The sequence below is a fragment of the Diorhabda sublineata genome, chromosome 1, assembly GCF_026230105.1.
Source record: "Diorhabda sublineata isolate icDioSubl1.1 chromosome 1, icDioSubl1.1, whole genome shotgun sequence".
Taxonomy (NCBI): Eukaryota; Metazoa; Arthropoda; class Insecta; order Coleoptera; family Chrysomelidae; genus Diorhabda; species Diorhabda sublineata.
Genome location: NC_079474.1, coordinates 7793552 through 7806999, shown reverse-complemented (window position 1 = coordinate 7806999; position 13448 = coordinate 7793552). Strand labels below are relative to the sequence as shown.

The window sequence follows — 13448 nt, the reverse complement described above, 5'->3', positions numbered from 1 at the left end:
TTTATCCACCCTAACTAGAGGACATTATTCTACTCAAAACAATACTAGAAAATACGTGAATTTCATATAGGGTGCAAAATATGAAAGTTATATGTTTTCGATGTAACACTATATATTCGATCCCAATAATGATTTGACATGTTGGCAGATTGTTTAATGTGCTAATATTGAGAAAAATATCATAAATCTGTTATATTGTATGAGGTTTTGCAAATAAGGTTGATAAACGAAATTTTTCATAAATTCCTTGCAAAACTGCCAATTTAAATTTGAAAATTTGAAAATTTCAATAAACTGTTCTCAAAGAGTTTGAGAATTAAAAATAATTCACGGCTTATTTTGGAGAAATTAGCCCGAAATATTCAATGTATTTATTTTTTTTTTCAAATCACGTAATGACGCATATAATAAATAATTTCGCGGAATAAAAATATAAACCGAATTAAGATAATAAAAGATATTACAAGAGTTCTACTACCATCTTGACAGTTGAATTGTGGTTGAAATATCATCACTACCAATTTATTTTTAGAACTGTTATCTTCAAAATGAAAGTATTCATAAAAATAACAATACAAGCATACCGATTTGGAGGTATTTTATGAAAACAGATCATAGAACAATGGCAAGAGGCAGCAAGGCACAACCAGTAAAAATCCTATAAGGCCTGTTGATATTATCATGACTCGCACAAAACGCTTAACAAAAGTAGTAGCGAACATGTGATCATTTCCCATCTTCCAATCGCCCGTATTCCAATCACCCTATCAAAAAAACATAACCAGTATGCGTAATAATCCGTAAGGAATTGATAATGAAGCACTTCTTAATTGATGTTAGGAAATAAGACATTGAGTTATAGGAGATAAACTACAACATTCATAAATCGATAATAACAACTAAAAACACGCTTTTGAATCACATATTAAAACGCCAATGAATGAAAAACAACAAATATTTTTCTAAAATAAGCATCTGGCGCTCGATATGCGAGAAATATGGAAAAAGGCTTTTTTCACAATAATACAGTACTTTCCATTCATCATTACATTGAGTTTATTTTAAAAATTATTTTCAACTTTTCTTCTCATCGAGGCTTTTATCGACCGCAATGATGTAGTTGATAACGTTGTTGAAGTGCTTGATTTCCAACACGGAGATCGGAGGTTCGAATCTTCTGTCGAACGAAATTTTATTGAATAAGCCACTTGATCTTACTTAAAAGGAGAGTTTACAAACAAGTTGTCAAACCTACATACGGGTGAAGCTAATATAAGCATCTTAAAATATCACTTCGCGAACTATTAACAAATTGTTTTGTTTGCTCACCACGCTCTTATGTCGCCACCAAGATCCTTCAACAGAGAGAAAATATGGAATTTGATATATTGACGTTACAATGTTTTAACACTTTACATCCGATGGAAATAGTAATTGTTAATCATCACTTCAATGCTCCAAATCAACCTTGCAAATGTCACTTATTAGCCATTTAAATCTCTACTAAATTAAAAAAAAAACATGCTTAACATGTATAATTGTTCAATTTGTTCAATAATAGCCTTTCAGGAACGATCTTCAGGTCTTCGCCTTAGGCACTATACATATATGAAGTAACCCTCTGAGGTTAGTTACATAGTTGATAAAAAATACAAAAACTGCAAACTAAATTAAGATTATAGAAACAAGTTAACATAATTTTCAATACCACACTAAAAACTGCGAAAATAAACTATGTATTAATTGTTTAATCTGAACACTTCCAGTCGCACGTGTTCTTTGGTTAGGTTGGGTCTGATTTTTAACAGGGCACTAAAAATCCATAAACTAGTGAAGTTCATTACTTTTGTCTAGAGTATCTGTATTATAAAAGTCAGTTTTTCGGACGGAATTATCCGATACATTATACTCTTTAAAGTAAGAATCGATAAACAATACCAACATTGTTAACAGAAATCTCATCTGCCAGTTTCGCGATTAAAAATCCAAATATCAAAAAGTAAAATACGGTGAAAAAAAAGGATTGGAATATATTACGATTACTGCAATTACAGTTAGTATTTTTGTTTTAGAAATGATACGGCAACATCATTCACCTTAGATATGCATCCGAATCTTGGAGATCCAGTAGAAACGTTCGGTATCGAAATCGAAGACGAAAGTGACGAAGATGTAACTGATTTCAAAAAGAGATTTCGGGCAGGGATGCTGAAAAGAAATGGAGTAGATATGGAGGAACTAGAAACGTTAGATTTGCGGTGTGGAGGAATTGTGGGAGATGCGAATTCTACTACGAGAGAGTTACTTTCTAACTATACCGCCGACTGCATTCTACAAAAGTGTCAATTCAGATCAGGTGAGTGGAAATTGAATCTAAGATAGTGATAGCTGATAAAAATGGTGCAATTTAATAATTCTTATTTCTTCGTTTACACATTCTCTTGAATCATTTTCTTTTCAAATCATTTCTCTACTAATATTGAATTCATTCTTCCTAAAATTCTTGGCATGAAACCAGTTTTATTCTTTATCTCATTCCTAGGAATTTTTGGACTAAACTGTTTTCTCTAATAGTGCTTGCCTCAGGAAAAGGCGAAAGTCACCCCACACCTCGCGCTTCTAAAATAAATAAATAGATCAAAAAATTGGAGGGCTAGAAACTCTACAAACTGATAGAATTTAAGCCTATTTATATTTTCCTATAGTTCCTTTGTACAAGAAAATATACAGAAAAATATTATTCAATAGACTAGGTGCCAAGAGGGATTTAAGTTTTTGAAATTTTGATATTGGCTGTTTTTGACATATACTCGTTTTATACAAAGTATTTTATGAAAGGAAAAACAGAATTTTTTTAACTATAGTGAAGTTATTCACAACCAATGCTGTCATCATCTTCGTCAATGTCAATTGTTGATGCCGTTTCAGTGACTTAGACCTTTTGATGAAATGGAACGTTGCTAGTTGTTTTTCAAAATACGCTCTGCGATACAATACTCGTATTTCTGATTGTATCAGCACTGATTGGAATCAGACATAATTATAACTCATGTTCCCCCATTATACTGCCCAATGCTCTCTTATTCCCAAAAGCTGACCGAATCCATGCTCCCATTTAGTATATAGAGTTCCTACCGATATCTCACTACACGAATTTCTCTAAGACCCAAACTTGGTCTTTTATTTTTTGGAAAATATTGAGAACATGCTTTATTTAGATCGAGAAGGTTCTCCGATCTCACCGATAATTAAAATTTCTCTTCATTCACGCATTAGTTCATCCCAGCCCTAAGGTAATTCTGAACTACAGACCCTCTTTTTTTCTTAACCGGGAAAAGGTCCTTGTCATTCAGAAAAAACGAATGGCCCCTAATGGGAAATATGTAAATTATTTTCTCAAAAACCTTCAAACAATACACCAACATATACTGGAAATAAGTCAAAATATGATTTTTATTCTGGCCAGCAAATCTATAATTGGAGATAACTGAATGATGATAAGGCAATTCTTCAAAGTTATGCAAAAGCATAGACGTGACATAATTGAATCCTTTCTTCGCAAATTTGAAAATGGCAATTTTTCCAAGATAGCTGTCTGACACATACAAATGACAATTTTCTATTAGATTGTGTGAACCGTTATGAATTGAATGATATTGACATTAAATAAACCCTTCAATTTAATTTTGAGATAACTCCATCAAATTTTCAGATGTAAATCATTGAATTCAAATATGAAAATGCTACAGAAAAAAACTTTAATTTAATTCTTTCTTTGCTGCTCTGAAAAGTACATGTCGTCAAGGGTATTATTGCAGAGGAAGGGGAAAGGGGAATTTAAATTAAAAATGTCCTCGCTTAAATAACTTACACGTCGCGTTGGCTATGGTCCATTAATCTCTAAATTTCATATTGCCTACAGCAATCATGAAATCTTGACGTCTACGGATCCGTTAGACAGTTTGTATTTAGTTGTATTTGTAAGATGAATGAGGTTCTTGATTATTTTTTACTTATGAAAAATTGTTTATAATTTTCAGGTGGTCCTAACGTTTGTCCTCCAGACTACATACCAGCAGACCAAATGATTTTCTGGATATACGGAGGTTTGAGATTCTTAGCAACCACTATGCAACTTGCAGCTACATCTGCTATGGACCCAGTGGCTTTATCTATGATAGAAAAGCATGGTGGCGATTTTGGAAAAGAACGATTATTCTCATGTTTCGGTATGGCTATCTTTGCACCCATAACAGGAGCCCTTATTGATTGGAATACTCAGAGACTCGGTCATACCGATTATTCTCTAGCTTTCTATTGTTTTGATCTCCTATTAATATTAGCATCTATCTCTTTATTATTTATGCCGTTGGATACGAAAATACCTGCAGATGATATGCTGAGTGATTTGAAAAAGATTTTCAGAATGCCAGCTCTGATGATATTCGTTTTTTTCTTATTCATTCTAGGTAAGAAAAGTAATTTTCAACAGCTTATTTCATTCCACTTGATCACGATAAATGAAAACTAGTATCAGATTTTGGAAGTATATCTTTTTAGGCAACTTATGGGGTTTCATAGAAAGTTACCTATTTTTCTATTTGAAAGATCTGGGAGCTCCTAACTATCTATTGGGTGTAACAGTCACTGTCGGAACTATAAGTAGCGTTCCCTTCCTTTATGGATCTGATAAAATAACAGGAACTATTGGACATGTCCGCGTCATAGTTTTAGCGTTTTTCGCTTATTCTATTCGATTGGTAGGATATTCATTAATTGAGTAAGTATATAATCGCATAAATGATTTATTAATCTCAGTAATAATTTTTTCACGATCTTTGACATCTAACCAAGGTCTTCACTTTTGTTGCTGTTAAAAACGCAACGTTAACTGAAATTGATAACAAAGATGGAAAAATTTATAAGGCTAAAAATATGATATAGGAAAATATTCAAAAAAGTAAAATTGAAACGTGAAAACAATATAGTCAGGAGACTTTCTGGCAAATAAGTCAATTTAGAAGACATGGTAGCAAGAAGGGAAAAAATACAAATGCTACTGCAATTATATTAACGGAACTATCCCATAGGTGGCATCAGCTGATTAAATTAATGGCTGGCTTTGAAAGCTTTTTCGCAGAATGGCATATCTACTCTGCTATTCATATCCGAAATAGAACAGATCTTTTGGATAGGAACATATTGATCTCCTACCGAACAGTGTAGAGTTTGTGCCAAGTAATTTTCACTCACTCACTTAAAGATTTTTCGTTGGTAACCAATTCGCCATTGATAAAAAGATGACAGGGCAGCTCAAAACCGCTTAAATTTACAGGTGATCTAGTTAATGTCTTAAGCATACAAAAGCTTGTAAAATATTTTGCAAATGTTTTCACAAATATGGAAACTATGTAAAAGCACATATGTAAGGAATATGGTATACCAAGTGAAATCAGGAAACTAATTTTCATGGCGGTGGATCAATTCGCAGTTACAGTGATGACAGAAAAAGAATAAATGGATGAATTTTGATAATATCACTGTTATGCAACAAAATATAATATCTGTAACACTATATTAGATTGAGAAAAAAACTACAATAAGACAAAATACACAAATTCAGTCTTGTACAAATGATATAGCCATAGTATCATATAAAAGACACATAAAAGAACTGCAAGTCATATTCTTGAATTGATTGAAGCTAAATAGAAAACTGAAGGCAAATATTATAACTAAAGTCATAATCAAATTCAAATAGTCAGTTAATCAGAATAAATTATTTGTAAAACAGAAAACAACAGTGCTTTGTAAATAGTTGTTGCAGTGGATGCAAGCTTTCTTTAGATACACTTAGAGTAAAAAAGTATGAAATTACAAAAATGATTATATAAGGGCATTGATATGACGATACGACTAGTGGAAAAAGAAGTGTAACAATAAAACGATAATTAAAGTTGTATGCATCAATAATTTCAAAAAAACCAGTCTCTTATTATTCCATCATTTTACAACCTTTTTTTTTAATTTAAGGAGTCCTTGGTGGTGTTTTCCATTTGAAGCATTAGAATCAATTGCAGTACATTTAATGTGGGTTGCTGCAGCAACATACTGCGCAATCCTAGCACCTAGAGGACTTCTGGCAACATTATTAGGTGTATGCTCTGTTGCTCACTACAGTGTCGGAAGAGGTAGCGGAAGCTTTACTGGTGGTCATCTGATAGGTAAATTTGGTATAACGTCATCATTCAGAATCATGGGAATGCTTGCGGTTACTTCTGGTTTAGCGTATGCCTTCTTACATTATACCTGGTTGAAAAATGCTGAATTGCTTCAAGAAGGTAGGTAACATATCATACGATAGTGTAATATGAATAATGATTTTAAGATGTTTGAATGAATTAGGAGCAACTAGAATTTGCAAATATTTCGATTGATCTAATAGTACGTATACATATATCTACTGGTGGAAGTTATGCAACATATAATTTCAATGTGAAAGTTTTGAAATCCGGAAATGTCGTACGAGGTTACAAATTTTTTTTTCTAATATCGATTCTTTAAATACAAAATAATTTCTGATTCCCAGTTTATTATATTTCGTCAATTATGTTTTTTTTTGAAGATTACTGTTCAATGTTATTACAAAAATTGAAAAACCACTACTTATTTGTATTTGATACATACTTATCATCCCAAAATATCTGAAATCATTGAAAACAATACTCCGCCTGCCATGTTATTCCTAAATTATATTCTGCCTGCCGTTAGGATATGGCTAATCGAATTTTGAAATGAACTCAACTCCTACCTAATCATGTATAAAAACTAATCTATTGTATTTACGATTAACACGTCGCGTTGCCTAGAACGAGTCCAGATTGTGAAACGCGGTTTGTTTTTCTTTCGCGTATGTTAATTTGCTTACCATCAAGAACACTGTTGACACTAACACACTCACTGCTGGTCTAGAGCTAACTAGCTCAGCTGCTTAGTTACTCAATAGTTGACATCAATTCTATTACTTTTTGAGTGATATTGTTAGCTTTACTAAGAGTGTTTTCTATGTTCGTAATAATCAAATATTGCAAAATTCTGCTTCTATATTACTCTAATCAAATATGTTTTGCTTTCTGGCACATATTTATTATTTTATTCCAGACGAAGAAGAAGCGGAACAACTGAGAAATGGCCAACCAAAATATAAAGATCAGAGCACATCTATGAGTATGGAAAGATTGAGTATAATGATCGAACATAGTCAAATAGGTTCAATAACTTCGCTTGGCCGACATTCTAGAAGTGGAATAATCAGAAGAGGAAGTTTATCGAAAAGACAATCGATTCCTAATGCCAGAGCTGAACTTCTCAAATCAGCCAATGAAATAAATCAGATGAATCAGGGTAGAATGAGACACAATACGGAACGGGTAAGTTTACCATATTTTGATCCAGGGATTTCATTGTTTTTGGTTTTTATTGTATTACTTATTCACTTTGATTTTTGTGGAGGAAGGCTTTCTAGGAGGAAGAATACCTACTGTCTCTTTATTTCACTTTGTTGCTAATTATTCCCCATGCGGTCCTGTTTTTGATCTTCTCTCTTGATCTATTGATTTCTATTCTACTTCTTTTAACCACTTCGATTTCATTTTACCCCTTCTCCTACCTTCTGGATTCCACTGCAGCATTGTTTTCGATTGATTTCCACAGATCTCTCACTTTTGTTCTCTTATTCTCCCAACTGTATCTTCCCTTTTAAGTTCATCCTTGGTTAAATGAATCATACGTTGTCTGTATTTATTTTAATCAATATTTATAGGTCTTTGTTGAATCATGTTTTTTTCGTGTCTATAAACAAATATTTTCTCTATTTTTGTACTTTCTTTATATACTCTTCATTGCACCAAACGTTAAAACCTTTTAAATTTATCGTCAATAAAGGAAAACTTTGTCAACTGATTTCTTGGTTTTAGGACGACTCCAATAGCAGAATATATCCATCTTTAAGTATACAAGGTGTAAACGGTAGTATATTAAATGAAAAAGATGAAATTGTATACGATGAATTGAAAAAAAAGGTTAAAAATAATGAGCAGAAGGATGAGAAAATCTATGATGAAATCAAAAAGAAAACGGAAAGTAATAAAGATGTAACGGACGAAGATTATAGAAATAAACCCGGAAAATTATGATATGAAGCCATATTATTCAATTTATAACTACTATAATACATTTAATTTAAATGTTTTTAAAACTGTGAAATTCACAAATTGATACTGACGCTAAAAATCCTTCCATACATAATTTTCTCTTTTTGTACAAGTTGTTCCAATGTGCTGATAAAATGATAACTGGTCACATATTTATAATTATCCCTGAAGATATTTTTTTCATGTATTGCTTTATGGGAAGCTAATAAATGGATAGAGAGGAAGTTATAGAAGCGGTCATAGACGTATGAATATTCCGTATTCAAAAAGAAATTTATTTCCATGAGCTTTTGAAAATTGTCGCCTGTGTCCTTTTTATTCTTAGAAACCTTCGAAACGAATAATAATGATGAAACTTGATAACTATATGAGTGACACTTTCTCAAAAAAGGTATAGAATTAACAAAATTGTGAAATACTTCTACCCAATCTAAAAACAGACTAAAAAAACTCAATTAAAACATGAATAATCCCCTTACTAGTGACTCAGTAATAAAATTTCTAGTATATTTCAGTTTACTGGCGTAATATAATAATATTTTAATATTACAAGAAGTCTAGAAAATAACCGTCAAACTTTCATCTCAACGGATTTACAATATACGAAAGAGAAACTTTTAACGATTATTTTAGTTAACTTTTGAGTAAAAGGAATTAATAGGAACTGTTTAAAGTTAAATAGAAAACTAATTGATAAAATCCATTTAGTTGGAACTACCCAGATTTAGAAAGTGCTCATGTTCTTCAGAAACAATATTATTTTTAGTATAAGTATTATAGTTTGCTAGTCAGAAAAACGAATTGATATTTTTCTCTAGTTTTTTGTTTAGATAAATTTCCATAAACTGGTTGTTATAGCTTATTTCAGCATTTTCACTCTTTTTTTGTTATCAATGTTTTTGGTACTTGAATTATAAAAAAGGCATTTTTTCACGAAAGTTCCATCTTTATCGATGATATAATCAGATTTGTTTATAGAATTTGTCTGTTGTCGTTTTTATTTTTAAAGAGAATAAAATGTAAAATGAAATCATGTTGAAGATCAACATTGCCCAGCGTCCAATACTCTACAAAAATTTGTTTTTCTTTAGATATATTTCCACCACAGTTCAATTAACATCGATGTTTGATTCAGCTGTATGGCGGTCCATCGCAATTCACTTTCTCGTGGATTTTAGCCATCGTGCCGCTCATTCTTTGGATTGTTCTACGTTAAAAGAGCCGCTTGGACACCCAAAGCGTATAATATATAATTGCTTGAATTATGGTCTCAATATTAAATTTCGTCATGAACAAATATCTTCCGAAAAATTTGAAGGATATAATTCGACATTGATTTTTATTCAGAAAATAATAGAAATTAAACTGTTATTATTGTAAACTATCATTTTAGAAGAGATGCCGTTTTTAGTAAATCCTTATTTGTGACTAATTAAACTGAGGCAAAAAATAATGAGGCCGTTCTTCGAAATCTTCTCAGACGGTGTTCAATTTGTCTTCCCTTCCTCTAAGAGACTTACCGCAAAGATTAGCAAAACGTTGGTTGGAACAGAAGCTCCGGCATCTTGTTCATTTCCACAGATAATTCTCAAATTTGAGGTATACCAGTATTACCCTCAATTTCAATATTTTTATTCTATATTTTTCAATCTTGAGGGGTACATATTGTTTAAAAATGCGACATCCTCTGAATGGTACGGATGATTCGTCCATGCGAAATTTGTTTCCTGGTGTAAAAACTTGCTAATAATTTTTCACAAGTTCATCAACAAATAGTTGGAATTTATAAACTTGGTTGGCCCGTTGTAGGTGGAATGCCAAAATTGTAACAATAATTAGAATCTGTAACGGCTCATGTTATTTCTAAGAATTCAATCACTACTTGTTGGAGTCCATTTATGTATTCGTCAATTTTCTGATATATCCTCTGCGGCCATAATAATCTGGAATACAATTTCGTTTGAGAAATCATGTCTTTAAAGTTTCGCCGTTTTAAGAATGATCTGAAATGTTGAAGTGGGGTCGCATTTATCGAATTTCTTCTGACTCTTGACCAACATCTGTATGGTTCCCTTGCCGAATGATCCACTCCCGATGAATTATAAGGATTTTCGATGATACTGAATCTGAATAACTGGTTTATCTGAGGTTGAACTCAATATTATTTTTGCTGTTTCTTTGAATTATTTCTAATTTCCTTATTTTCCTCTTTCAAAAACTGAAAACTTATTCATATATTCCTTAGTAATATATCTTCTCTTTGGAACTAAAATTAACTTTGTTTTTCTTTGTTTCAGTCTCATATTATGTATTATTTTTATTTTTCCAAAATAACTCTTTTTGGGTATATTATCTCGTTAGCAGTTATAGAATGAGAATCATCAGGTGAACTTGTAGAAGGACCAATAGCTACAAAACAATTTGTTAAATTATATTTTTGATTTCATCATTGCTCAATTTCCAGTGATATTTTCACAATACGAAATAAATATATCTTCAACAGTATTATACCCATAATATTCCATTAAATTCTAAAAAAAACGTCACTCAGTTTCATCAGTAAGAGATTACTTCAATTCAAAATTTTCATAGAACAACACCTTCAATATTATTCATTTTCTCAATACATTTCACACAAAAAAAGTTTCACCTGGATCAAATGTTACTTCTATGACCGAGAAACCTAGATACTAATTTATATGTTATATTTACACCGGTTGTAGATGTTTGCTTCAAAAGTTCAAATTTATATGGTTAAAATTTGTAGATCAACATCATGTTTTGTGTTATTTACAATGTGCGCAAAAAATGTTGCCTAGAATGCTCCATTTCAGAGCTACTCAATAAGAGTTATTTATCGAGCTTTCTTTTTCATTGAAGTCATGGGGACATTATCGCTGTCATGGGAAAATATTCAGTTAATCGTCTCAACATATGTTAGAGAGGTTATCCAAATAAAGGAGAACAGCAATTTTTACTTTAAGCTGCAACCACAAACTTACGTTACATGAAGCTTTTCATATTTCAGAGAATTTAGGAAGTTTTACTTTGTCGATGTGAAACAACAATATTTCATATAGAAGAAATTTTTTACAATGTACGAGTAGTATGTAATCCTGAAGACGAGCATACAATTTTTTTACTACAGAATAAAAGAGTAAGTTGAGGTTAGGATAGTTCACATTTGTCACGTATAATGGCCTTAGTAATGAAAACCATTCTCTTACAAAATGTTAATCTCTTTTTCTGATATGATTCAACGGATTTCTCATTATTTTTATAAAACAAATTATCTTAAATTCTAAAGATTTATTATAATGATAATTTTCCCTTCGTTAGCTTTCATAAAAAATCCTTCTATATTTCCAATACAATTTTTAGAATAACTCATTTGATTAGTTCAATTAAGAAAAAAAAATTTGTCTTGTAGCAGGGTAAAGCTTCATTGGTAACATTTGCATTTTGCAACGTTATGTACGCAGATGTTTTTACAATACTTTGCAAATTAGTTTAATGTATTATTCTGCACTTATGAACTCAATCTGAATTTTCCATTAATAACTTTTTTCATTAATAACTTTTTCCATTAATAATTTTCCTGTGTTTCGTGATTTGATCAAGTTTAATTAATCAAACTTTCTTTCAAATCAATGATATCATGATTAAATAGAAAAATTTTCAAACATTGGAACAATTTATATAAATAATATTCAGTATCATTATAATCTTTATTTATTAGTTTTATTTGTTTGTGTGCGTTAGGTATTTCAATAAAATTATCAGATATGCTTTTTAATGCCTGATTGTAATACCTTTGAATATGGTTTCAACATACGTTGATAACGAACTCATCACAAAATAGAGGGAGAAAATATGCCTGCAAAGACAAACAACACTAAGAAGGAGACACTTGAGAGCAAAGAAGTAGCATGAAATATTTTTCTACATGATAGAATTATGTATAGAACATACATGGTTTATGAGGTTAAGTCAAAATTCTTATTTATCTCTGTTCGCTTTTGAAGTTATCCAAATATATTTGCGCACAATAAGATTGGTCTTTCTTTGGATTGTTAGGAGAAGATATGAAAAGCTTAAGAGAAACGTCAGGTTTTATCTGTGACCTTTGTGTGAGGAAATTTTGTTATAGAAAAGACACGTTTTCATTTGATACCTCCTGAATTTTTTCGCATTAATTTAGAAACACCCTGTATATGTTTTTACTAAACTTGTATCGCGTTGAGCCTACCTTTCAAGATAGTCATTTATAAAGCTTATTGGTGAGATATAGGTCTTAACTTGAAATATAGGCAATTTTCTATTCTTTGCATGCCCATCATGCATGAAAAAACTCTGTCTCTCGAAAAATTATACGACTTATGACTGAAAAAATCGATGATAAATCCTGATAAATGCTAGCACATATAGATAAAATGATTCAGAAGTCGCGTTGGTTTGTCGAAGCTATTATATATATAATTCGCGCCAGAGCCGGTTTGAAAGATTTGTGATATTATTCACATCACTAATATGATTGATTTTGAAATGGTGGAAACTTTTAATAGGTAGTTCCATTAATTACTTACTCAATTAATTCTTATGTCTATCTACTCTTATTAGTGTAAGACATGGGATTAAGTTTCAGTGGTAATACTTCATGTAGTTTATTCCATATGTTACTAGTTGCTCTGTTGATATCGTCCATCTAGGTATTTCTCACTCTCAATGATCTGGCTTTCAATATTCAATTTCATTAATATCTTTTCACATGTCCGAATCATCTTAGTTCATTCACTTCTTTATATTCGGAATATTTTTGAAGTTTTTCTAGTTAGTCAGCAATTGAGCTTTCAAAAAATTCACAAAAGTTGGAATACTCAGTAGATTTTAACTGTTGCGTTCAAGTTTATCAAAAATCATTGACTAATTTTTAAGGTTGGAAAATGATATCCCATTGGGAGCTGGAAGTTACAAGAACAAACTTAAAGGTGGAGCCAACCCCCTTCCATTAGATGGAAAGAAAAGTCAGAATTCTGCTTATTTCCAACAGATTTCAATAAACTTGCTTTTCAGGCTTTTTTCTCCGCTTACTTGCACAACACTATATAGTCAAAAAAAACAACTAAGCCACGTTTCTGAGAGTAAATCTCACGCGTTTTTAATGAGCAGCTCTAAGAAGTAATTTTGAATTTTTGAATATATATTTGATTGACGAAAATCAAGAATATTTATTCA

General features: G+C 31.3%; 1 protein-coding gene across 1 annotated transcript in view; it reads left to right on the top strand.

Moving 5' to 3' along the window:
* The window catches only part of LOC130452445 (uncharacterized), a 37519-nt gene extending 27084 nt beyond the window's left edge, over positions 1–10435 (top strand). Inside the window, exons 4-9 of the mRNA XM_056791728.1 lie at positions 2073–2356; positions 4041–4469; positions 4561–4780; positions 6034–6341; positions 7162–7430; positions 7977–10435. Coding sequence (XP_056647706.1) covers positions 2073–2356; positions 4041–4469; positions 4561–4780; positions 6034–6341; positions 7162–7430; positions 7977–8195 — 1729 coding nt within the window. The 3' untranslated portion in view covers positions 8196–10435. The remainder of the gene's footprint in view (positions 1–2072; positions 2357–4040; positions 4470–4560; positions 4781–6033; positions 6342–7161; positions 7431–7976) is intronic.
* The last annotated feature ends 3013 nt before the right edge of the window (positions 10436–13448 follow it).